This window comes from Ursus arctos, unplaced genomic scaffold (genome assembly GCF_023065955.2).
Source record: "Ursus arctos isolate Adak ecotype North America unplaced genomic scaffold, UrsArc2.0 scaffold_5, whole genome shotgun sequence".
In the NCBI taxonomy this organism is placed as follows: Eukaryota; Metazoa; Chordata; class Mammalia; order Carnivora; family Ursidae; genus Ursus; species Ursus arctos.
Window position 1 is genome coordinate 89,728,250 of NW_026623067.1, and position 27,398 is coordinate 89,755,647.

Consider the following 27,398-nt stretch of genomic DNA (forward strand, 5'->3'; position numbering starts at 1 on the left):
CAGATCCCACAAGTTAAGGGCTCAGTCCCTCAAGACTGCCCCCTCTTCAGATTAATTTGCTAGAGGGCCTCACAGAACTCAGAGGAACAGCATACTTAGTAGATCACCAGTCTGTTATAAAAGGATATAACTCGAAAATGCCCAACTGGAAGAGACGCACAGGGCTAGGTATGAGGAGGGGCCTGAGCATTACTCACTGCGTCTCCATGAATTCACCAACCCCTCAGAACCCCATCCTCTGGTTTTTTTTGGAGGCTTCAGGACACAGGAATGGTTGACAAAATCATTGGCTATCACTGATTGAACTCAAACTCCAACACCTCTCCCCTCCCCAGAGGTCGTTGGTCCCCCTGGCAACCAGCCCCCATCTTTAGGGGCTTCCCAACAGTCGCCTCGCCCACATAAACTCAGGTGTGGTTAAAAGGGGTTTGCTGTGAATAACAAAAGAGGCTCCTTTGCCTTTATTGCTCTTATCACTTAGGAAATTCCAATGGTTTAGGAGCTCCATGCCAGAAATCGGGAAAGGGAATAAAGACCAAATATGTATTTCTTACTATAAATCATAATATCACAGGTCTTATGCCCAAGAGGTGCTCAATAAATTCTTGATGAAGGACAAGGGAAAGGGAAAAAAGGTACCATTCACGGTAACTCACTAAAGCTATGATATTTCGTTTTGCTTGCTTTTCTAATTTTGGTAGCTATGCATGGAATGCTAAACACTCATGGGAAGAGTGAAAATATTAACTTTTTAGAGAACATCTAACCAGACTTGCCATATATTAAGAAATCTTTCACAGAATGAAAATAAACATCAGCTTCAAGGCCAAGAGAAAAGAGGGCCAACTAAGGAAAACAGCCTTGAACAAACATACACCTGCCTATATGGTCTCCCTGATGTTCCCCACAGTCAGCACTGTTACTGCCTTCCCGCCCCCCTTTGCTAGGTAAAATGTCTCAAAGAACTTAAACAATTTCTTTAAAAAAAAAAAAATGCTTGATGTAGAAGCAGACTGACTTGCTGCTTCTATAAATTAGCAATGTACCATCTTCTCAAGATTATGTGTGGAAACAAGTCGATCTCATAAGTAAGGAAATCATGCAATAGTGGGGAAAACCAGTGATGTATATTTTCAAGTAATTCGAGCCTTTCACCTTTTTTATTTTCCATTTACTTTCCAAATAGAGGCCTTAATATACCAAACACCTGGGTTCAAATCCTGACACGCTCTTAGGATCTGGGTAACCTTGAATACGTACTTTCTGAGATTCAGTTTCCTCACGAGTAAAATGAGAATACCACGCACCTCCCTCATGGGGTTACCCAAAGACGTAATGTTACCTGCTGTTCAGGTGCAAGGAAACCAGCTCAAGTTAGGGATTCATCTTCAAGACACAGCAGGACCTCACAGACTGGAATTCAAGGCTCCTGCCTCCTACCCCCATTCTCCTCTCAGAACGGTGTGGTCCTCTGGTGTTTCTCACAGTGAGTCTACTCTATTCTTTCTCTGAAAACCCACTTCTCCATTCATGGGTGTGCCTGGTACTTGGGCTCTAACAGTAGCCCCAAAAGCGGTGACTCTCCCCAGCTGAGTGACTCCTCCTCTGGGCTCCGATTCCAGCTTCTCTGAGAAGGAAACTGGGCAGTTTCCTCAGATGCCCCTTTCTCACCCCAGGAGAGAGGAGAGAGGCAAGGCCATTGCTACGGGGGACTTTCCCGTCACCCCTCAGGACTCTTGGCCCCAGATCCACATCACGCATTGTTCAAAGTGCCAACTAGGGCACCAACTCCACCGTAAAGGTAGTTCTTTGTTACCTTACTTCACCTCCTCTCCCTGCACCAATCAAAATAACCCTGAACTCGAGGAACTCCAACCATTTTTCACACTGATACCAATAACAGAAATCAATCCCAGACATTCTCTAAGTCTGAAGAAGACTCAGACAGAGAAATCACTGTGAATCCTGAATCTGGTAGTAAAACAAAGGTGTGAAACCCTCAGATGCCATCTCTTAAGAGATCCATCTCAAAACAATCTCAAGCAGTTGACAGATACCCTTGGACCTCTATCTGTAGGGAAAGAGGGGTGAAAAAGCAGAAAAATGTACCTAAATTGTTTGGAAAATCAAGGCAGGGCCTCAGGTACTGTGACCACAGGCAACTGCCAAGGTGGAAACAATTCACACAGCTGATTTCTGAAAGAACAAGTAGGCTCACGAAAGAACTAGTCTTTGGTTATATTCACACAGAAGTCAAAGGCAGAGACAACGCCATACAAAAACCTGTCCAGAGTGGCCTCTTTGTATGCGTACCCAGCAAGACAGTACGAATTTCCCACCATGAGTTAACCAAAGAGGTAAAACCCCGATTCATCTGGTCAATTTTGACTAAAAGAATAGTTTGAAAAAGTGTATTAATGCAAAGCTTGCTACAATTAATTTCATTCAGTTTGTCAGTAAGAATTTCATTTGAACTTAAGTTTTAAAGAACCAGCTATACTTCTGTATATAAAAGTATGCAAAAACATTGTATATTTCAATGAGAAAAATGTGTTTTGTGATCTGGGAAGGTATTTTTCACAAGTCTGTAAGGTTTCTGAAATGACGGCTATATTAAAAAATACTTAAAGAAAGCTTTCCAAAATCTTGTTTCATGTTTGGTTCTTTTAACTCTATGACAGATAAGCCAAAGAAAAGAAAAGAGACTTTTAGCAAGAAGAGGTATCTCAGGGCCCCTGGGTGGCTCAGTTGGTTAAACATCTGACTCTTAATTTTAGCTCAGGTCATGATCTCAGGGTCGTGAGATCGAGCCCCACATCAGCCTCCCTGCTCAGTGGGGAGTCTGTTTCTCTCTCCTTCTGCCCCTACCCCCATACTCGCTCTCTCTCCCCAAAATAGATAAATAAATCTTAAAAAAAAAAAAAAAGGAACAAGAGGGATCTCTAGTGTTTATGTACCCAGTTCATTTATTTTATGGATCATGAGATGAAAGACCAGAATGCTGAATGACAAGTCACAGGTCACAGCCAAGTCAGACCAGGAATTCAAATCTACTCCAATCGGGAAAACCTTTTTCTTTCCTCCCACTGTGCCACATGACTTCTCCATGCAGCTGCTTACATAATCAGTCAAGAGATAATCTAAGACTCTCTCGGCAAGAATTCTTCTAGTCCCGATAAAAAGGAAGCAGGAATCACAGATCTGGATCATTATCTCAGTAGGTGATCTAATTCTGATTTGTTACCTTGAAGGAGGAGTGTCACAATCACAGCTCTCTAAAGCAAAATTAACACTATTAAATTTTGTAGAGATCCTCTCCAAAACTAGCCATATCACAGTCCTGATCAGAATGGCTTATTTGAATTCCCTCATATTTCTTATATTTCTTCCCTTCTTATCTTCTGCTGAGAAGAGAAGAGAAGAGAAGCAAACACTCCACAATGCCTATCAGGTGACCAGTGAGTGCAAGAGCTATCATGACACAGTCCCCTTCCAGACACTTGTCAGAGTGCCCAGTGACTCTTGTGCAGACCCCCTCTGGGTACACAACATGCTGCCCTTACAAATCATTTCACCTCTTTGGGCCTACGTTTCTTTACCCCTGGCACAAGGGGACTGTCCTATACTTCATCTGATCCAAGGACTCTTGGTCCTACCTTGAGTTTTCCTCCTTAGAAACAAAGCATGCTCTGACTTAATGACTCTAACACAATCTTCTGGATTAAAATGTACAGATATGGGGGCGCCTGAGTGGCTCAGTCAGTTAAGCATGGGACTCGTGATTTCAGCTGAGGTCATGATATCAGGGTCATGAGCTTGAGTTCCATGTTGGGCTCCATGCTTGACTTGGAGTCTGCTTGAGATTCTCTGTCTCTGCCCCTCCCCCTGCTCATGAACTCTGGCTCTTGCTCTCAAATAAATAAATAAATTCTTTTAAAAAAATGTACAGATATGAACGTCTTATGCCCCTTGCCTTGATGATTTGGGTTGTATCTGTTACAACACAGTAGACGTTCTGGCATTTGAATTTTGTATGATCAATCTTGTACTGTTCTGTTACTCTTCCCATAAATTATGAGGCACATTTCCTAGCATAGTATCAGTTTCCTCATCGAAGCTTTTCAAAAACATATCTATTAGAGACTTGAATGTGCATCTGAAATCATTGTGTGAACTCAATGCATTCACAACAATTATCCGTAAAACTTTTTATAAAGTACACCATGGTAAAAAGGCACATGCTATTAAAGAATATATAGTAAAAAACCTGTCTCCCACTCCTGATCCCGTCTTTCAGAAACCCTTTCCAGAGCCACTACTGTTACTAGTTTCTCACGTACCCTGTGTGCAAGTATATACGTATGCACAGCCCCCTCCCTGATTTTTTTTTTGTACTTTTATATCATGGGAGCATACTATATGCTGCTGCTCCCCTCCCCCATTTTTTTCCTTGCTTATACATACTATGTCCTGGAGATCACTCCATATTAGCAAAAATGTATCACCTTTTTGCTTTTCCTCTCTAAAATGACCTGGGTTCAAATTCCAGGTCTGGGGCCCTAGACAAGTCCCAGCCTGTCTTGTCACCTGCACATTATGAGTCACGGCATCTTCTAAAAGAAATGAGTGCGATACTGTCTGTAGGGTGCCTAGGATAGTGCCAGGCAGGCAGTGGCGCTCAATGATGGCTGGACATGAGCATTCCCCTCCCTGCGGAACTCCTGAGGGAACGTGGCCTTTCACAGAAAATGATGTGGGACTGCAGAATGAGACCAACACAAATTCAAACCCTGCCCTCAGATTTCTTGTAAAAGGGACATGGTATTTCTGAGGGATACACAAGTTTTCTTTATTAGGCCAGTTCTCTGCTAATGGGTAGTTAGGTAGTTTTCCGGCTCTGTAATGACAAACACAGCAATAGGCCTGCTCATATTCTATACGTAAAGTACCTGATCTCATAATACACTGAGGTTGGGACTTACCCTGCAAAATCCTGGATCAGAGCTCCAGCTTCTATTCCTCACTCAACAACTCTGCTTTCCTCTCTGAGCACTTTCCTCTTTGCCCTTTATCATCAGTTTCCATTGTCTGCTTGACATGAAAAATGCATGTGGGTAGGCCTAGCAACGAGAAATTACTTCCACGAGGAGAAACCACCTTTACACAGAAGATGAAACGATTATCTGAATTCTACAACTATCATACAATCTCATCAGTATTATGAATTCACTGTGAGGAATTTGTTGTTGCCAATTCACGGCCATGGAATCACCCAGTGGGGCTGGAGAGTGGCCAGCATGGGGTACAGGATAAAAATCAGAGGCGAAAACTGGCTACTCTGAGAAGTAGGAACACAATTAGCAAGAGAACATCCAACTCTGGGCTGCTCACACGGCCTGCCGGCAGCTGCCCTGGAGCACCCAGACATCTGCAGGTGGCAAGGCAGGAGAAACCCACACACAGACGGCACTGCGACTTGCCCACTCCCCTTACACCCTGTCTTTATAAAATCTTCTAGAACAAAGGGCATCCAATTTCCTTCTGAAGCCCCACTGGCTGTACTTGAATGACTCTCTCCACCCTCACCCTGAAAAGGCCAACCTCCTCCATATAATCATGTGATCCTTTGTATGGGACACTGATACTACAGGGTAAATACAATCCCCAGACTGACAGGGGGACTCACAGCTGGCTCACACTGTGTAGAGAAAGAGTTCCTCTGGCTTTAGAGAGAAAAACCCAAGTATACCAAGCCCCTACCTGTGCTCAGCACTATGCTCTGCCCATTTCAGACGGCACCCCCGAGAACAACCTGCAAGGCAGGGGGTCATATCCCCATTTCACAGACAAAGGAACTGAGGCTCAGGCTGGTTAAATGTCTTCACAACATGGCATGGTTAGGACATGGGCTACTGGGGCTGACCCTGGATTTATCAGAGGTAGTTTACTAGATCACCCTGGCCCAGACTGACATCGGTTTCTATTCACATAGCTTCCCTTCCATCTGCTTTACCAAACCTTTTAAAATACAGTTCTGATTGCCGCAAGTCAAGTTGGGCTTCTGCTGACGTCACACCTCACACAATGTGCCAATCACAGGAAGTACTCAATGAATGATTATTACTTTCTTGACAGTACTATTTCTCAAGAGCCCGGAGCTATATACGGCATCAGGGGAAGCTGCACTTCACTATATAGTGAAGCATTTTTCTGTCTCTCCTGCTTTGGGTTGCACCCGCGTCAGGTCACCAGTGGAGGCTGGTCAGCTCCCCACGTGTGGAGCATTTGCTACAGGCTCCACAGCTGTATGGCACCATCATCCCCTGGTGTGGCCAAGTGACCTACTAACAGAAAAATGCTTGTGCTGGGAGTCACGGAGTGTTGGATCCGGTCCAGTGATGCTCACAGGGGATGCTGGAGAATCCCGCAGGAACCCCAGAAGCAGGTGGATCAGCTGTCAATCAAGAGGTTCCAAAGATGCAGCCCTCCCACCACATCTGGACCTCAGGAAGGTTCCACTTTAGCACACAAGAGCCTTTCCTTAAAATGAAATTGTCAGTATTCGAAATTCTGGAAACTTTACATAAATATCCAAATTTTATTCTTCCCTTAAAACACTGGAAGTTTTGGCAACACTGGGTCCGCTCTCCTGCACAGAAACAAGGGGCTTGGCTGGAGCAGCAGCTGTCTGCTTGCGGACCAGCACAAACCAGCCCCACTCAGAAGTCATTTTCGTCAGCCCCCGGGCATCGTGTTTGCAGTGTTTTCCACAGATGCTGAGTGGGAATGACAAAATGTCAGCGGATCTTGCTATTCAGTTGTTCGAAGACTGCACTGCAACGATTTATTTCTCTGTTCATCAGTGCGGTATCGTTAAGAACCTAAAACGCTGCCTCAGACAATCACAGCATTGTTTATCCACTGCAAACGGCTTCACCCCATACTTTTCTTACAGCTAATTATGGATTATAGCCAAATATGCTGTCTTCACTGCCTACTGACAGCGATTCTCTTCTGACGGGAACCCACCTATGTGAGTTGCCAAGGCCTTGTCAGAGAAAGGGCTGTACAAATATGCACTTTTCCTTCCTGCCCTCTGCCTCCTGCCTCACCCCCAAGCTCCCTCTGAGGCCACGCAGATTTGCAGGAATGCTCTGGCTGCCGGCCCAGGCGCTGACTCCTCGGGTGGGGCAGAGGCAGGCTGGGTGCAGGGCTCTTGACTCTGGAATGCACTTCCTCCTGGAGGTGCCAAGGCCTAATCTTAGCGGATTCTAAACACAATGGCTTTTTTGCTACCAGGGAATTTATTATTCGTGATTGAGACGTTAAAAAAAAAAAAAAGGGTGTTCTAAATTTGCAGACAACTGAGATGCAAGTTAAGGGGAGTAGTCGCTAAGTTAGACTGAATTATTTTAACTTAAGAATGTCTCCTACAGTCACAAATCATGCACCATCAATGTTACAACTAACAAAAAACAAAGGCCTCTTATCACGTTTGGTTTTCATATATATAAATGTTAAATGAGATGAGAATTTATGCCTGTAACTCCTGAAACTGTTGCTCTAAAATGTTGTCTTAGGGAGAATATCAGAAGTTAATCTATGAAAACTAACAGCTGGCCTGTTTAGAGTTAAAAAAAAAAATCTATCTTCCATTTAAACCGTAACTCCATTTTTGTCAAACACAGTACAACTGAATTAACTTTTTCTATGTCTCAATATCAGCTTTCTGCCACTTTGTCAAAATTTTTAAATGAAAAGGTAAGTAACTGTGGCAGCGTTATTCAGTAAAGTAATATTTTTGTTCCCTTTGGTCAGTAAACATTAATTTTTTTTAAAAAAGACAAGAGCTATTGTTCCTTTCTTGCCCAGCTACCCATGAATGAGTCTCAGTAACAGGGAGCTTCTGAGGAAGGCGGCTGTGGGAGCTGGGAGTGTGGGAGGAAAAAGGGACAGGGCTGAAGGAACTGCCTATAGTGGCAGAGAAGGAAACAGAGGCCAGGGGGCTACAGCAACCTAGTGACCCACAGGCCACTCCCTCAAGCATCCTTCCCTTCCCCCAGGCAGCGGAACCTTCAAGGGGGACTGGCAGTGCGGTCTCCGGTCTGGTCTCCGTAGGCAGGCTTGACCCTAAGCACAGCGGGCTTTCAGGCTTACCAAAGACCCCTCCCTCTCACACACATCCCAGCCCAGCTTCACACAGAACCGCCCACCTTCTTGGGGCCTGGAGGGCTGGGACAAGGAGCACAGCAGTGACTAATTTAAGTGAAGACAAGAAGACCCTCTTCAAATATTCTGCTCTAAGTCTGAACCCCACCATGACCTTAGGAGCAGGGCATGGCTGAGACTGGGTCACCACCAGCTGGGTTCAATGGAGCCTCAAAGCAGAGTACATTTGAATTAGAGGAAAAAGAAAATAGAAGATTTGAAAAAGCAGAAAAACGTTAATCCCTGCCTCAACCACATCCTTCCTATGTGTGTGACAGCACCTGTAACACCTCATCATTGGCTCCGTTGTCCTTCCTGACCCAGGACAGTCACACTGTCAAAGGGAGGGCCATCTCTGGATCCCAGAACACATCAGAGTTTTGTGGAACCCAGGCTTGACAAGTCAGGCTAAAAGTAACTCAAAATCAAGGTGAAATGTGTACAGAGCAAAGTCTTCGTTTCTAAACACAGCATTGTTTAATCCTTTTTAGATTAAAAATGATAAAAATACACTATTGTTTAAAATATGTATAGTAAATTAGCATGAATGCTTAAAGCTATCACTACAAGGAGATTCATTTTAGTTATATTTATAGTCTTCAAAATTTCAAGCAGCTTAAGCATCCAAGAACTAAAGACTGGTTGAATAAGTTATGTCATGTCTATACAACTGTGTGGCAGAAAATTACATAGATCTTAAAATGGTGCTAAGAACATTTCAAAACTTATTAGAATATATTCATGATACATTATATATATATATATATATACATATATATATAAAATAAGAAAGGCGGGTTATAAGAGATTATCATATCGCTTTTGCAGAAAAGATATACAAACAAAAGTGTTAAGTACTAGGAGAATGGAATTGAAGATGAAAAATTCTTTTCTTTTGAGAGGAAAGGTTCTAAGTTTCCTAACTTTTCTTAAAACAACCGTGTATGTGTGTGTCTATATATATATAGAGAGAGAGACACATACATATATGTATTTTTATGTGAACTGTACACCCAACGTGGGGCTTGAACTCAGGACCCTGAGATCAAGGGTTGCATGTTCTACCAACTGAGCCAGCCAGGCTTTTATGATAATAAATGCATAACATGCTGCACTTTTTTTTTTTTTTTAAAGTAAGCTCCATGCCCCGTGTGGAGCCCAATGTGGGGCCTGAACTCACAACCCTGACATCAAGATTCCAGCTGAAATCAAGAGTCGGAGGCTCAACAGACTAAGCCACCCAGGCGCCCCATAACATGCTGCACTTTAAAAAGATTTCCCAGATGCTGAGAGGCTGTCCTTGAGAAACCTGGGTGGTACGTTAGCCACAGCCTCCTCCCCCACCAACGAGAGAGTGTGTTCTGCTACAACACAAGATGAGTGCGGAGTGGGGGGATGTGAGGGTTCAATACCATCCCCTGGGTTGCTCTCTTCATAAGATAAGAGAAAAACAGAAACATGGGGCACCTGGGGGGGGGGCCCAGTGGGTTAAATGCCGACTCTTGATTTCCTCTCAGGTCATAATCTCAGGTCATGAGATGGAGCTCTGGGTCAGACTCTGTGCTCAGCATGGAGTCTGCTTGGGATTTTCTCGCCCTCTCCCTCTACCCCTCCTGCTCATGCTCTCTCTCTCCCTCTCTCAAATAAATAAATCTTAGAGAGAGAGAGAAACAAAATCAAAAATTCCTATCCCTAAATTAATCAGCCTCTAGTATTTGGGCTTCCAAGGAGAGCCACACACCCACATGTACATAACTATTGCAGAGGCAGGTATCTTTATAAGAGCACATTTGAAGAAAAGGAGCAACCTGAGTAGGTTTGTACAAAAAGCATGTGTGAATCTCACATCTCGAACAGGATGGAATGTTAATTTGAAGGAAGGAATGCTTTGATATATTCAGTTGGCCTCGATAATTTCATGAGGCATGGCAATTCAGAAACAGCACAGGATTTGAAAGTTTGATTATTAATTACACCCCACTGTATTTGATCCAAATGAGATTTAAGACTGCTCATATACAAAGACAAATACAAAAAAATTAAGATAAAGATATTAAACATTAAGGCTAGAATTTTAATCCTAAGCCACCTATTATATAATCTTGGACAAATTGCCTTTTTAAATCTTAGTTTCCTCATCAGCCAAAAAGAGATAATGATAATACTTATGTGACAAAGTAACCTGTTGCAAATCATGTCTTATTCTTGCCACTGCAGAACCAACGGAAAGAATTTAATTTCCTCCCAGCTCAGTGAGAGGGAGGGACCTACAGTTAGATTTAATTTGACTTCGAAACAGTAAGTCAGGTGACATTCTCACAGCCAGGAGCAGCAGAACAAAACACCTTCCTCATAGACTTGGTCTAAGGATTAAATGGAACAATGGACGTCAGAATGCTATGTCAATTGTCTTGCAATGTTCAGATAGAAATTATTGTTATTAAAAATTTCACTCCCTTCCCACAATAGGGTAAAACAAAAACTAGGAGACCTAGGTTCTTATCCCATTCCCACCCCAACCACTGTCCAGCTGCTGGAATCATGTCTCCTCATCTGTAAAATGGGAACATACTCTTTGCCTTGCCCTATCTCACAGGGTTATTGGAAGGCTCAAGTGAGATAGTATATGAGAAAAATCCAGGGGCACCTGGGTGGCTCAGTCAGTTAAGTGTCTGACTCTTGGTTTTAGCTCAGGTCATGATTTCAGGGTCGTGGGATCCAGCCCCACGTCAGGCTCCATGCTTAGCATGGAGTCTGCTTGTCCCTCTTCCTCTACTCCTCCCCTCCCTACCTCCCCCACCACCCCCGCTCTCTCGCACTCTCTCTCATAAATACAATCTTAAAAAAAAAAAAAAAAAGACCATGGAATGTGTTAGACAAGGGTGATCTGTAAATAAGCCATTAATCAAACTCAGTAATGTCACTTTACAGTGCAATTCTGTTGAGTTCTGAGCACTGAACATGAATTAAAACTGGTGGTTTTATTACAGAAGTAGTCTTCATTTAAAACAAAAAATCTGAGTAACCCAGATGTCCATCAATAGGAGAATGGATAAAGAAATGATCATAACATGGCATACTCACAGCAAGAAAAATGAATGCACTCTAGTGTACACTACATGTAGCATTGATAGAAGCAAAACAGAAACAATACACATCATGATTCATTCATAATAATGTTACAAACAGGCAAAATAAACTTGTTTGCTCAGGGAAGGCTGCACAGTATTAAAATTATAACAAAAACTAAGGAAATAATTACCACAAAGTCAGAAGGGGATTTTCTCTGGTTGGTGAGGGAGGAGTGGTGACGATATCATCAGGCCGATAGGAAGGACTTTGGGGCTGTAGGTTATGTTAAAGTTTCTGTGTGTATGTGCAGGTGTAATCACTTTTCTACACATGTATTTCACAATAAAAGACCAACAATAACAAAAATTCAACTGATAGTGTTCCTTTTTTTTAAAAGAACTTTTGCTAAGTGTTTCAGTTCTAATCTCAGATACATCAAACTAAGAGATTACTCATTTGGGATTTTATTTAATCTCTTCAAAAAGAAAATAAAATCGGGGCGCCTGGGTGGCACAGCGGTTGGGCGTCTGCCTTCGGCTCAGGGCGTGATCCCGGCGATCTGGGATCGAGCCCCACATCAGGCTCTTCTGCTATGAGCCTGCTTCTTCCTCTCCCACTCCCCCTGCTTGTGTTCCCTCTCTCGCTGGCTGTCTCTATCTCTGTCAAATAAATAAATAAAATCTTTAAAAAAAAATAAAAAATAAAAAATAAAAAAAGAAAAAAAAAAAAGAAAATAAAATCATCAAGCACGTTATGGTGATTCAAGTTGACTGCTACTGGTCTACTTAGTAATTTCTAATTGCTTGGACATTTTCAGGGTCAAATTAAACATTCTACGGTTAACAGTAAAAGAAAACTATACGGCTATCGTCACCACCTGGGCATATCTGACACCACCACCTTAAAAGGAAATGCGGTTTCATCAGTGACTTACCAGCTGGTTGTGTCTGTGTTATTCTCTTTGGGTAAGTCTTGCTTCGACTTCTGGCCACGTTCTGATCTGGCCGAGGAAGCTGAATAGAAACATCTCGACTCATTTGCAATGCTGTCCTGCCACTTGGAAAAGCAACATTTTGGTTAGCACAGATACAACTACACAGCCACAAAATTAAACCACTGCTCACTCAGAATATCTACAAAGTATAGAGAGGGAAAAAGCACAGAGTCACATGGCCATGAGTACATAAGGGTTTTCAGTGGGTTCTCATTGCAATGCTAACCAAGGGCTAATAGGAGAGTCTTAGGTTAGACGGAAGGATGATCTTTCAGAGGGAGAAACAGGGAGAAATTTATTAAAGGACTTAGATTTAGATTTAAGTAGAATGATGAGCTAGAAATAGAGGATGCCGATGGTTTTCCAGCTCTACAACCAGATAATAAATTACACTGAGCTAAAGTAAACAATAGCAATGCGTCTACATGAATCAACACGTCTCTGGGTTGTACTTACACAGCAAGTTTTGAGCATACCCCCACAGGACCACTTGGTATGATTTTACCCTGAATCCTGCTGTGGCACAATCCACCATGTATTATGCTCACCTCACCTGCACCAGATCAAGTGTCCAGGAAGATCTAGAGCTGGCCTAAAAGCTCAGGCAAAGCGTGGCTTCTCTAAAGAGCCTGAGAATGCAAGGACGTGAGCTCTCCCTGGGAATGGACTAACTTTCAAGTCATCTTTTCAAGGAATTGTGCAATTCTGTTTGCTGGATTTCAGTGAACATTCGTCTTACTGAAAAATTATTCCACAGCTGCTGAGAATTTGAGCCAATGAATGACCCTGACTTTCACAGGAAAATATAATTCAGGTACAGGAAAAATGCATTTCTGTATGTTTAGTTTGATTCATCACAAAAAGAGCCACGTATGCGAGGAAAATGTACTTTTAATGGCCCAAGTCTTATTCCTCCTACATTTACAGGATAAATATTAGTCAATTTCTCGCCAAAAGAGATGAGGCTCAGAAAGCAAAATTCACCTCCTACGTGCTTCTGTGAAAGTTTCCCCTAGTGACTACCCCCAATTACCTTTATTAGAAATAAAAAGATGCTTAATATACTCATAAAAGTGACTCCTCACCAGGCTAACTGGAGACACCACTTGGTATGAGCTAGCACGGGAATTTAGATGGCAGGTTCTATCCGTGAGTGTGTTCCTGTTCAACAGTTCACGGGAACCAGGCAGAAGGGAGGGGAGAAAACCTGTGACAGATTTTCTTTCACTTGAAATTTAACCTTTTTTTTAAAGGTAGCACAAAAGGTAACACAAGTAGCAACAGCTCTCTCCTGAAAAGCTAAAAAAAAAAAAAAAATTCCATATAAAGAGCAAAATTCCATTATTATAAATGGTTTGAGGTATAAAGATAAGAGCTACTTACAACAGACTTTCTCTGCTGTCAGGAAGACTTGGGTACTGTGTACCTCACTGCAGAGAGGAAGAAACATTTGCCCTAAAAATATAACCCAATATGCAGGCCACGGTGGCATTTTATAATGAGATTTTACTTTATCATTCAATTTTTCTTCATGGTTTCTCTCTCAGGAATAGAGGAGAAATAAGAAAATCATATTACAAGATTAATAAAACCACGGTCCAGAAACGTAAACTGATCTGCCCCCGCCTGTACAGGGCTCTAGACCGGAGCAAGCCTCTGACCTTCAGCTGGTCGTGGCCCACCCTGGCGGCATGGGAGAAAGGGCAGAACACAGAGCCTTCTGGTTTGAAGCGAGAAGCCCTACTTTAAACACAGCTCTGCGACCATTGTGTGGTCTTCGGCAGATTCTTTTTCAAATCTCCCAGAGCCTCATTTTCCTCACTGAAAATGTATTTCTGCGTAGGCAGTCTCTTTCCGAGCAGAAATACTCTTGTACAGCAGTCCTACTATTCCTACTATGAAAATAGAGACTTACAGTGTCAAGTGTGAGTTCCTACACATTGTCTACTAGCTCTCCGTAGTGACAGGAAAGAGCTTTTCCCCACGATCGCCCACTGCCCTGCCTCCTCACACTCAGGCACACGCACTCCGCTTGCAGGCTGGGCAGCACTGCCCCGCAGCCCTCCAGCCCCGAGGGAGGGCACAACGGGCAATCAGTGGAGTAAGGGGGAGGGAACAAGTGTAAAGACACCTGGGTTCAAATCTCAGCTTTGCCACTTATTGGTTCAGGGTCTTTAGTTCAGTTACTTTATTAGGGGGTGGGAGGCTCAAATTTCTCATCTGTATAAATGAGGATACGATGCCTCCCTTGGCAGGTCATTGCACAGATTAAATAGAGCAACACATTTAAAGCACCTGACACAAAAGAGGTCCTGGTGAGAGTGTGGTCTCTCCCACACTTAAATGTGGAAAGCTCTTATGATTTCAGTCCTATAAGAAGGTCACCTGGGTCCCCAGGGGGGGGTTTCTCAGGCCTAATTCTCACTTCTGGAGTATACATTCTATACAACTCATTCATCCATTCTAACCAGGAGTCACCTACAAATTTAACAGGTGAAGGCAAAATTAGTTTTTGAGGGGATCAAAGAAAGAGCTTTCAGTATATAACAAAATATTTAATCAGTACCTATTTCAAATTATTGCTATCTGATAATAAAATAACAAAAAAAGAATTCAATTTTTGATTTCAGCTCAAAAATTTTGGATTTTTGAAAGGACTGGCAGTCACAGATCACTAAAAACATCCAATGTTTTCCTTCTTAATAATTCATTTTTCTAAAGGATGTTGGAATCTTCTTGGTATTCTGCAAGCCCCAAGATGCAGGAAAGAGTGTAAAGACTAGAACTCTGTCTTCCTCCATCACACACGCACCACTATAAATACATTCACAATTATACACACAAAACACGCAGACACCACATTCACACACCACAGCCACTTGTCATGCTGTTCTTTATCCCCCATGCTCTGAAGGCCTGCCGGGTAAGGAGGGGGCTGCCCGTGTTTCCAGAGCTCTGCTTTTATTCCACGGTTTCTCCAGAATGTTTCAAGAAAGGAGTAAGCATATGATATTTGTTAAAGGCTGGTTGCTTTTGTCTTTCGACAATTAACAGTCCACGGGCTGGCGACCACCCAGCAGTCAGAGACCCACCTCTGCGTGAGCCTAGCTCTGGGCAGTGAGCTGAAACATCTTTCTTCCGGGGATGGTGTAATGTTAATGCTTCCTACACACAGACACGGAGATTTGGGTTTCATTAAGACTTACTAGGGCGTTAATACCAACCACAAAATTAGAACAGATTTAGCAGAACCTCCAATTCTGCAAAGGTTACCTTTAATTACTTTCTCGGAAGAAATTATATTTAATATGCAAAATCCAATAACTTTCTAATAATAATTCCCAGTAGCCACAACATTTGCATTTCAATAAATTTGAGAAATCAGGTATGGGTAAATTTGTGGAAACCAACTACGGCATATGTTAAACAGCATAATTACAATTTTAATAGCATGAACACTGACAGATGCCTTTTCACTAGCTTCATTCCAGTGACAAGGAGATAGATTTACACATTCTTTTGATAACCCTCAAAATGTTTTATACCCCAAACCGCCCAAATACTGACTATCAGCTTTTCTTCTCAATATAAAAGTAAATACTCTTCCTTAAATTCCTGATAATTACAACACTCTCTAGGGAAGAACCTTAATGACCCTAAGGTTAAATTTTTAGGTATTAATGAATACTTTCGTACAAATACCAAGAACATCTATAATAGTTATAACTATTAGTTAAGTTTTAAGCCATCAAATGAGCAAGCATCCAAATCAATAACATGCTCTGACCATTTACTATTAATCACTCTTTTATTGATTATCTCTGGTTTCAAATTCAGGACCAAAAAAAAGTGGGTTATAAAAGAGGAGTTAAAATCTGGCATACCACTGTCCTGCCAACACCTGACTTGGCTTTCCTTTAAGTCTCCTAGGTAAGCATTTCATTTAGTGATGTGTCCAGTGGAACTGGTAGAACAGTGCCCTGCTTCCTGAGTGGCATCTCTGCACCCTACCTGGGTTTTACAGGGCCTGGGACCTGCTTCCCTGCCCGAATACTGCTGCAGCTTTCTGAAGACAGAAGTGGTAGGACCAGATTCTTTATGTCTCTGGGCACCTAATACCTTGCCTTGCACATCTCAGGCTCTCTACTTAACAGAATGAATTGAAACACAACAAATTCTTTTTCACAACATAGAAGGTTCCCATTTTTTAATGCTGGTTTTTGAAAAAGACCCAATCAGCCTTTTCCTGCAACACGCTCACGTTTGCCTAATGGCCAAAAGCAAGGGTTCAGGAGTTAGACCGCCAGGAAGGGACCCCCACCCCATTTCCTGCTTCCAGGCTGGGCTACCTTGAAGGGTGACTTAGCCTTTCTGAACCTTAGTTTCCTCACATATTAAGGAGGATAATGTTAAGAAGACTGCAGTGACTCAAGAAGCAATAAATGGAAAACATTTGGCACAATACTTGGCACATAGTAACTGCTCAGTGAAGCTGAGATATAAGTTCAGCATTGCCACATGCAGGCTTTGTGCAGCAGGAAACATGATTCCATCCACAATACAAAGTACACATTGTGTTACAACAGGGGGTCAACTGAACGTCCTGAGAACACCAGGCAGCTACAATTCGGGATTTCTACTTTGTTCATAATCACAACATAATCAAAAATGAAGTGATAACTGTATCGAAATGAACGTCTGAAGATAATAAGCTTTACTACATTCTAAATGCCCTAAACTTAAACCTGAAAGGTGTTTTTCTCAGTTTTTGTTTTTTCTGTTTTCTAGAGATAGGGGAGATAGAGGGAGGGGGGAGTGGGGAAGGGGCAGAGGGAGAGGGAGCAAGGGAATCCTAAGCACGTTCCACAACCAGCGTGGAGCCCAAAGAGGGGCTTGATCTCATGACCCTGAGATCTGACCTGAGCCAAAATCGAGTTAGGACGCCTGAGCGACTACACCACCCAGGCGTCCCTGTCAAGAAAGTTTTAATAAACTGTTACGTTATTGAAATTCATGGGCACTGTAGAAAAATTAGAAAAGATTTAAGTCATAAACTTTAATGTGCATGTCTGTGGACAACTGAACTCAATATTTATTTATTCACACACACACACCCTTCCCCAAGGAAAAAAGGCCATTTACCTATACCGGTGCTTATAACTCATGGATCCAAACTTGCTGAGTTTTCTTGACAATGAATTTGATTCATTTTCTGGCATTCTAATAAATTTTTAAGAGAAAATTAGATAAGGATTCATAAATACAGGTACTTATACAACACTTGAGCAAAAGCTATGTAGAAAATATAGTGCAACACTGTTTCACAGCTAGTAGAAATATTTCATTTATTCTACATATTGGCAGGAAATAATTATCAGTTATTTTAAGCTGAAATTTGAAATACAACCACTCTCTAGGATTTTACATAAGTACAACATCAGAATGCTCCTAGTTTCTGCAAACTATTATATCCATCATTGCCCTTAGAAGTTTTAGTTGTGAAACAACTTACTTTTTCTACTTAAAAATTTTGTCACTATGTTGATTTACCCATACCATGGTTTTCATGGTAGATCTGATGTGGGGTTTCACTTTTCTTTATATTCCGGGACTTCCCATTCCAGGGTACCTTCAACAGACAGACACCCTCCATGTGCAGCTCCTTGGCCCAGGCCCCACTGGCCTAGAGGCGATGTCTCAGACCTGCTGGGCCACAACCCTCACCTAATATAAACTCTATAAAGGACATTGGTCACTGCATAAGAATACTTCTCCAACATCATGCTATTTGGGAGAAGTGCTCCATGCACATCAAATAGGAATTAGGGGAAGAATTGATCTAGCTTTGAATTTAAAAGCAAAAAATAAAGCTTAATATATTACCTGATAGGATTTTGTTTTATCTTTACACCATAAGGATGTGAAGCAAAAAGTGTTGCCACAATCCAATGGTCTATTCTTTATCCTCTTCTTACTTGACCTCCGAGGAGCATGCAATGCAGTTGCCAGCTTCTTATCCACCAGGACATTTTCCTCCCTATTTCCCACTTTCCCATACGCTCTACTGTTTACTCCTTCCTATACCACTTCATTGGCTCTTACTGCTCTCTAAATGCTGGGAGGATCCCACAGCTCAGTCCTTGGCTCTCTGCTTCTCTTTCCTCACTTTTGCCACAGACGACTTCATCCAGTCCCCTTCGCCTAATTATCTAGTAAGTTTACATGGCCAGCCTCAGTCTTCCCAAGAGGCCCTGTACATCCGACTGCCTACCCCACACCTCTATTTAGATGGCTAGCAGGCATTTCAAATTTAGTCTGTCCACAGAACACTTAATTTCCACCAATACCAAAGCTGCGCTCTTCCTATATATAAACATCCTTGACCCTTTCTTGTAGTAGGAGAGAAGAAAGTATCTGTGTGTGTGTGTGTTTGTGTGTGTGTGTGTGTGTGTCTGTGTGTGTGTGTGCATTAATATGACCCAGAAAGTCAGGCGACCAAAAAAAATTAAGAGAAACACTTCTAAATTTCTACTGTAGACCGAGAAGAATTCTTGTTATAAAAACAAATCAATTTTCTTTTATTAGAACCACACATAAAACTTTCACATTAACATACCTAAAAAATGTATGATGTTCTACACTACACTTCCAAAGATGCTTGCAAGCAGTCTTACTTCGAGCTTCAAAAAAGAATGAGGTTTCATTGCACTGAGAGAAGAAAGAGAGAGAGAACATGAATTACTGACCATAATGTTCTTCAGGTGACAGCCACCTTCTAGTTACCAAAAATTCAAGTAGCAGAGAAATTATTAACACATAAAACAAAAACCAATTATCTCCTAGTAACGATTTTTGGAGTGTTGCCTTAAAACCACCTTCAATAATTAAAATTACAAAATGTGAATCTTGGTGGTGTGACCTTTATCACTTGCTTCTTTCTCACCCCATGACCATGAATGATCGGGGCACGGCATGAAAGGACTGCAAACATTCCCATCACAAATGGGCAAACAGGACACCACCAACTGTGGAAATCAACTCCCAATAAAAAGGAGATGCCCATAAATCCAGTTCTTAACTGGAATATCTTTAAGGACTATACAGGCCACATTTAAACTGATGACTAAAGAATCTCAAGAGGGACCCATGTGAAGAGTGACCACACCAGTATCATCCGAGCACATCAAAATCATGTCTCTGAACTTCTGCACTCTGTACCCAGTTACTGGGTGAATTAAATAGTATGACCCCAAAAAAATAAATAAATGATATCTCAAAGTTAAAGCACATAATAGGTATATATTAAATTTCAACTATTATTTTAATCCTGCGGTTACTTACCTACATTTAATGGATAGTCATTCTAATTGTGCAGAAGATACTATTTATTTTTTTAAGTGACTGAATAGGAAACCAAGCCAAATACAATCAAAGTACTGAAGTAATAAACCACAAGTTCTGTGAAGTTCTGTTACTGGTTTTTATCGAAGACAAAATTAGCAAACTCAAGTCTCAAATGCAGAAATGCCCCTGGAATGAGGTTTCTATGGATGTATAAACATAAAACTGGCAATGCAGAGGAGTAATTGAAAGGATCCTCCCCACCTTTTAATAAGGACAGAACATTTATACGCGTGAAATTTCTTCCAAGTCCATCTGGAATGAGGCTGCCCAGTTTAGAAGGTTATTTGTAAGATGAAAGGGTATGATGACAACAGAGCCAATATATGCATGTTACAGCAAGGCCGCCAGTAATTCCAAAACCTTCTGAAGTAGAGGAAGGACCTTAAGACAATTCCCAGGTTTCTGTCTTGGCAAATGCTACTTAATAAAATACAGCAAGTGGAAAAAATTGGGGATTTGGATGGCAAGGGAATGGATAGCAAGCCCAGGCGATTTTGATTTCGAGGTGCCCATGGAATGGGGAACACCCCAAGCAGGCCAGGAAACATGCAGGCACTGAGCTGAAGAGACAGGCCCTACCTGCTGACACTAATGATTTCACCCAAGAACGTAAAAGAGATTGTTCGGGAGACAGAACGAAGTGCGGGAAGATAAAATCACAGCCAGGATGCTTGTGAAGATGGAGTGAGAGGGGTCAGGAAGGACCAGGAGGCAATGATGTCACAGAGGCTGGGAGGACAGCACACGTCTCAAGCGACCCGGAAAGGTCAAACAGGGCTTGAAAGGAGGTGACTGCATTTCACGGTAAGAAATCTTCAGTGACTTTCATGAAAGGAGTAGGAATTACAAAATTAGAGATAAGGGAGAAAAGTCAATGAATTCAGAAAGGGTTTTCCTCAAAAGCAAAAGAAATGGGGGAAGCGGGTACACAGGAAATCACAGAAGATCCTTGGGGGCAGGGTGGGAAACCAAGCATCCTGCCAGGACATGGGAATGCTTAGAGGGGAGGGTTTTTTTCTTTTACTTTTCTTTGTTAAATATATAATATACATGTATGGTACAAATGCCAAAAGTTACCAAAATGGACACAAACTGATAACTAAAATCTCCCTCCTACCACTGTTCCTAATCCTCTTCCCCAGAGGCAACCACTAGTTAAGAGTTTCTTATATAATAGGTACGTGTTTTTAAGGTCACTGGATTATCCAAAACTGTGATGCACAGGTCATTTATTTTAAAATAATTTTGCTTGTGATTGCATTGTGTCGGGATAAATGATTAAGATAAAGCGAGTACAGGACAGACTGTCCCCCCCACCACCACCACCTGCCTCAGTATCTATATCCCACCTTCCTGTGCCTTCCAACAATTAAAGCACCACATGGGCCAGGACCTACTGGACATTATCACTGACAAGAAATGGTGGTTGGTAAGGACTACGCCATGACACTGATACTTGAACTAAAATTTTAGCAAGAGCATCCACAAATAAGGTGGGATTTGCATACCCGAAAACAAATTTTCAAAAAGTTACGTAATTGCATATAATCCAGATTTCTAAAAATGGAGGAGAAACAAAAAGCATTCAATCTTAAAAATAAAGTAAATCCCCTCAAACTTTTCTTGGGCTGGTTTTCATTTTATTTTTCACATAAACGTCTATATTCTTTTTCTTTTCAAATAGAGACCCAGCCACAGGATATGCAATATTTTTTTTTTAACTACCATCATTTCATGAAAGGAGAAAAGGTATTTAAGATCCAGCCAGAATTGGGTTTTCTCAAGTTTCCTTGCGTACAAATATATTAAAGAAACAAAAGAGGTTCCCACGGGCTTCCTAATTACTTCTGCCATGTGCAAATGACAAGTATGAACGCATTCTCCATTTATACAGGGCTGTAACACCAGCTGCCTGGTTTTTATCCCATTCTTAGCAGGATAATCTAAATACTCAAAGGAGGGTTAACATAAGTAAAAAAGAAACCAGGAATTTTGAATAAATTCCGTGCATTTTTGCCCCTGACAGTAACCACTGGCATGAATGAGAGTGATGTGGCATCACAAAGGTCTCTCTCTCCTACCAAACCTTTCCCAAACACGGACAATTAGCACCTTTCCGTTCATTCACACAAAGGTGAGTAGATACTTAACTGAATTCAGAAGTTCATTCCAAAACACTGCTAAATTACTTTATCCAAGCACCAACTGCTTGCTTTTGGCAAAAGCACTCAAACACCTTCATAACTTTTGTCATTTCATGCCAGGGGAAAAAAGCTATGTTCTGAATCTCTCTCTTTCTCTCTCTTTTTTAAGTAGGCTCCACACACAGCGTGGAGCTCAATGCGGGGCTTGAACTCACAACCCCGCGATAAAGACCTAAACTGAGATCAAGAGTCAGACACAACTGACTAAGCCACCCAGGTGCCCCCTGAAAACTTTTCTTTACTACAGGTTAATATTTTTATTTTATAAACTGAGCAAGTTTAAATCACCTGAAACTTGAATACCATGTGGGGGTTTCACTGCACCTTGGCGCCCTAGGTAAATCTGGCTCAAAGTCCCAGTTCTATCATTTGTGAGACTTCAGGAGCTATGTCACATCAATGAATTCCCAACCTAACTCCCTTGGATCATCTTTGCTGGCTGTTTCTCTTTGCAAGCTTCAAGAAATAAGTCTACTTCAGTCTGGATTCTGTGGAGTGTATTGAGATTTCTGGCAGGGTCCTGGAGGGGCTCACATCCACTGTGAGCTACACAGCATGCTCACCCTGGGCCCCGCTGATTCTCGCTGCCAAGCCTGGCCCTCGCTGCTTGTTGCCACAGCCAGCCCCTGCTTCCCCGGTTCCTCTGCTGCTGTCTTGGGAAGCAGCCACAACTGGACAGTCTGCCTTCCCCAGGCTCCCTAGAATTATGGGTGAACATCTTCTCAACCCTATTATATGTCTGTCCCGTCTCCAAGGTCACAGAAGTCACCTCAGGTACACTGCGTAGGTAAATATTTTTAAAAGATTAGTACTTCTAACAATAGTAAAATGCAGTCATTACCTAAGCTAAAATCATTACCTAAATACTGGAAAGGCCCACAGCAGAGAGTTTCCTGATCATCAGTGATCCACAGACGCAGAAGAGAGGATAAAAGCAAGCGTGAAGATTACAAGTCTAAAGTATGGGGGCACCTCGGTGGCTAAGATGCTTAAGCATCTGCCTTCGGCTGACGTCATGGTCGCCAGGTCCTGGGATCGAGCCCCAAGTCAGAATCCCAGATCATCGGGGAGTCTGCTTCTCCCTCTCCCTCTGCCTCTCCCCCGGCTCATGCTCTCACACACACACACTCTCTCTCTCTCTCCAAAGAATAAATAAAATCTTTAAAAAAAATAAAAAGTCTAAAGTACGGTGGGTTTGTTTGCTTTTTAACATGCAATCTCAACAAGATTCATATCTACCTGGCAATTGTTAACTGACTTTAGACACTAGCTAGAGAAACAAAATCTTCAGAGGGCTGATAGCAAATGACTGAAATAACCTAATTTCTGATCAAACAAAGGCAGGCAAGGGGTGGAACTGACAATAGATACCAAAGAGATATCCCAAAATTGTGTTTTGAAAAATGCTATCATTATAAATGGTGAGACCAAATGACTATGGTTTTAAAAGCAGAGCTATGAGAGAAAGTGAGCACAATGTCTGTTTAGTGACTGTCCCCATGTTTGCCACTGCTCTCTTCTAGGCATCCTGAGTTCAGTAAAGAATTCACCGTGACCCCTGCCACAAAACAAACTAACAATCTTCCTATTTGGGAAGGGCACTGAGTAAAATATCATCTCATTCTTTCAGGCTTTTTCTTTCTTTTTATATTTATTTAAGTAGTCTCTACACCCAACATGGGGCTCGAACTCACAACCCTGAGATCAAGAGTCGCGTGCTCCTCCCACTGAGCTGGCCAGGCGCCCCCAAGCTTTTTCTTTACATAATGCTCCCTAAAGAGTCTTTCTTACATTAGTGTCCTGTAATATTGGCATCAGAGAGGTCACGGTCTCTGACCGTGGTCAAACAAACTGGGGAGCACGGGACTACACACTCAGACCTGCTCCTGTGCCGGTGCACTCTGGCAGTCCCCAAGAGCTGGCGAGGCACTTGCTATTCCCTGATTTCGATGAGCAAAGCACTGCCTTTCAAGGAAGGGTCTTCTCAGTACTCTGGACTAGAAAATATTACATGACACACACACACATCCCCCCCACACACACATCCCAGTTACTTTTTAAAAATTCTTTTTGAAATGCATGTAATATGGTTTGAATTAAAAAATCACTGTGCATTTCAGCAGAGCACCTGGAGAATCAAACTAATTTCCATTCTTGCATACACATTTTACAATAAAAGAACAAAAACAGCAAAAATAGTCCAGTACTTTTTGTCAGCTGTGTGGGTGATATTCCAAAATATATACTAAATGTGAAAAACCTTTTTACCTCTTTTACAGCTGAATAGATTGACTGCTTGATGAATAATTGCATGTAACTCTTCCTAGCTCGCTGAAACATAAATTATAGCCCTGGAAAGATGTGTTAGATTGTGTTGCTTCTCCTCTTTTTCCTTTTCCTCCCAAAAATTCAGAAAGAGAAAACATGAGCCAAAACATTAGAGAATATTTATATCATGTTTCAGTAAACTTTGAAAACTATTATTTTGAGCTTATTCTGCTTCCTACTAGGAAAAATGCATGGATGCAACCCCAGGAATCCAGATGGTTGGCTTCTGTTGTTGTTTTACTCTATCTTTTCCTCACCTTCTCTTTAGAGAAACCACAGCACTCATGAAAATGTTGGCGTTTCTCTTTTCTACTTGCAGATTAATTTTTTAATTTAATTTTATTTAAATTCAATTAATTAACATACAGTACTGTATTATTCGTTTCAGAGGTAGAGGTCAGTGATTCATCAGTTGCATACAACACCCAGTGCTCATTACATCACACGCCCCCCTTAATGCCCATCACCCAGCCATCCCATCCCCCACCCCTCTCCCCTCCAGCAAACTTCAGCCTGTTTCGGAGAGTTAAGAGCCTCTTATGGTTTGTCTCCCTCTCTGATTGTCTTATTTTATTTTACCCTCCCTTCCCCTATGCTCCTCTGCTTTGTTTCTTAAATTCCACACGAGTGAGATCATATGATAATTGTCTTTCACAGATTTATTTTTTTCAAGATAATCTTTCTTCCCAGTTTACAAATGTTACAGATTTTTAAATAACAAATGTTATTTAAGCCTCTTAAAATGAAGACATCTCTGGTAGAATCTGATACTCAATTTAAAAACGTTTCATAGCAGAATTTTAAAGTTTTTTCCAAATATGTGGCCTATGTGTTTTAATTACAGGGAAAGTCAACAAACATACCAGCAAGTGAAGCTGAGGAAAACGCACGGCCCTGGAAGACCTGCACTCCCCTTCCTGCCTTGGCACAAGCTACTCACCAGCCGAGACTGGTCCAGAACAAGGTGCTCCCTGAGCCCTTCCTGTGCAAAGCTCCAGTAGCTCTGCGTGGCATGAGGCCAAGACAATTCCGATTCAGAGACATAAATCAGGAGCCTATTTTAAGTCCAACTTCAGACCAGGTGCTTTCAACCTCACAACAACCCTATAAGGCAGATTCTGTCATTCTCACTTTGTAGATAAAGAAATGTACCTTAAATGTTGCTCAGTGAATTGTCCAAGAGTTAGGTAAGTGGGAGACCTGGACCTAAACCATGCTATTTGACCACAGGGTTAGCAGTTCATCTCCGAACCTGAGAGACGCCAAACCAAGCTGTTACGTGACATCAGAATCCAAATATTACTAACGGAGCCGCACTTGGGAATGCATGGGGGAGAATATCACATCTGTAGTTCCTGGTGCACTCATACATGGTGGTGGAGATGCAAAATGGCACAAAAACTCGAGGTGGAGGAGGGGATATGGGAACACCTAACAAAACTATATATGCACTTACACTCTGACCATGCAATCCCACTCCTGGGAATTTACCCCAAAGATACTCCTTCCACAATATAAAAATACATATGCGCAAAGTCCCTGAAGGAAAATTTATCATTGCAAACTACTGAAAACTAGCTAAATTGTCTGAGCAGAAGAGGTTGGTTGAGTAAAGTGTAGTACACACACTCAGTGGAGTCCTCTGTAGCTGCACAAAAGAACGAGAAAGCTCTCGATAGACTGATATAAAGAGAATTCTAGGAGGTATTACGAGGTGAAAGTGAAATGAAGTACAAAGCCATGTAACAGTGTGCTACCTTTTGGGTAAGAAAGAAAGAAAATGTTTTAAATGTGCTTATCTGTACAAACAGAAACACAAGAAGGATGAAGCATAAACACTAACGTTGGTCACCCACAAGGAAGGGTAGGGAAACAGGACTGAACGAATATGGGGATTAGTGATACTTCTCTGTGCCTTTTTGTACAGTTTTGACTTTTGGAAGCATGTTAATCTTCTACATCTTCAAAAAATAAAATAAATAAGAATATGAAGGGGACCTAAGGCTGAAACAAGTAAACCTACCCAGATCACAGATGAATACCAAAACCTCAGGAACATGGAAACCCAGAAGGAAGGGCCAACCCAAGTACACTCTGAACACAGTATTTGACTATACGCCCTCAGTCTTGGCAAGATGGGACACGTGAGTGAAAGAACTGCAAACAACTGTTAATTTTAGTGGTTTAGACAAAGCAATTCTGAAACTATTTGAGATATATTTTAGAATTGAGCAAACAAGTAAATGTGTTCCTGTTGTTGGGAGTCAAGGTTCTCAGGACATACAAATATGAAATGAGGGAAGGCCAGAAAGAGCGCTGTGGGGATGGATGGAAATTGGAGATATGGTGTGAACTCATGATTTCTACAATGAGTATGAGCATGTTTATATGCACACATATGTATTTATGTACTTATATTTGTATGTACATATACATGCATGTGTGTACTCCTTAGCTCTGTCCACTGAAAAGGCCAAAAATCAATGTCGCCCCAGCAGCAATGACCACACCTGACACCCATATCTTGACTCTTCCCCTCTGAACAGAACCAGGGCTCACTGGAGAAATGGCTGATAAGAGGGTGGGTGTAGGGTAGGTGCACGGTAGGTACAAGATGTACCTGAAACAGCACATTGTACCAAAAAGGAAGAAAATGACCCCAAAAATGATACGGTTAGGTTAAAGGGCTCAGGAGCGAGATAAAAGGAGCTCCCACTGACCACATCTAGGACAACTGGAGCACCCACATAGTTAGGTACAGTAATGTATTATAAACCACTGCGGGGGGGAGGAATTAGTAATTCCATGCTGATAGGATAAATAAAAGAGAACTGTGGCTCCTGCTTACAGTGGGATGCCAAGGGCTGACCGTGAGGGGTGTGGAAGGGCTAGAAAATCAGCATTTTATGAGCATCATAGTAAAAGATCAGATCAGGCAAGAATCCTCAATGAATGCTAAGTCTACAGGGAAATTCTGAAGAGGAACAGGATACTTGCATTGAATTACAGTTTTCCCCATAGATTACTTATTAACTGTAAAGGAAGAAAAAGAAAAACAATAACTATTCAGTGGAAATGAAGTCAACATCCTGACTAGGTGATCAAACGTTGTCTAACCCCAAAAGACATCAGATGGTCACCACGTGCCTTCAGATGTGATACCCTAAGGAGGGCACAAACGCCTATGC

The 27,398-nt window shown here is 41.9% G+C and overlaps 1 protein-coding gene across 2 annotated transcripts in view; it reads right to left on the reverse strand.

The window, feature by feature from the left end:
• EPB41L4A (erythrocyte membrane protein band 4.1 like 4A) overlaps positions 1-27,398 on the reverse strand; it is a 239,004-nt gene that overhangs the window by 57,313 nt on the left and 154,293 nt on the right. For both annotated transcript variants that reach the window (XM_057307352.1, XM_026498459.4), the window contains exons 10-12: positions 18,891-18,982; positions 17,417-17,494; positions 12,215-12,336 (exon numbers count right to left, since the gene is read on the reverse strand). In XM_057307352.1, the coding sequence (XP_057163335.1) occupies positions 12,215-12,336; positions 17,417-17,494; positions 18,891-18,982 (292 nt within the window). The remainder of the gene's footprint in view (positions 1-12,214; positions 12,337-17,416; positions 17,495-18,890; positions 18,983-27,398) is intronic.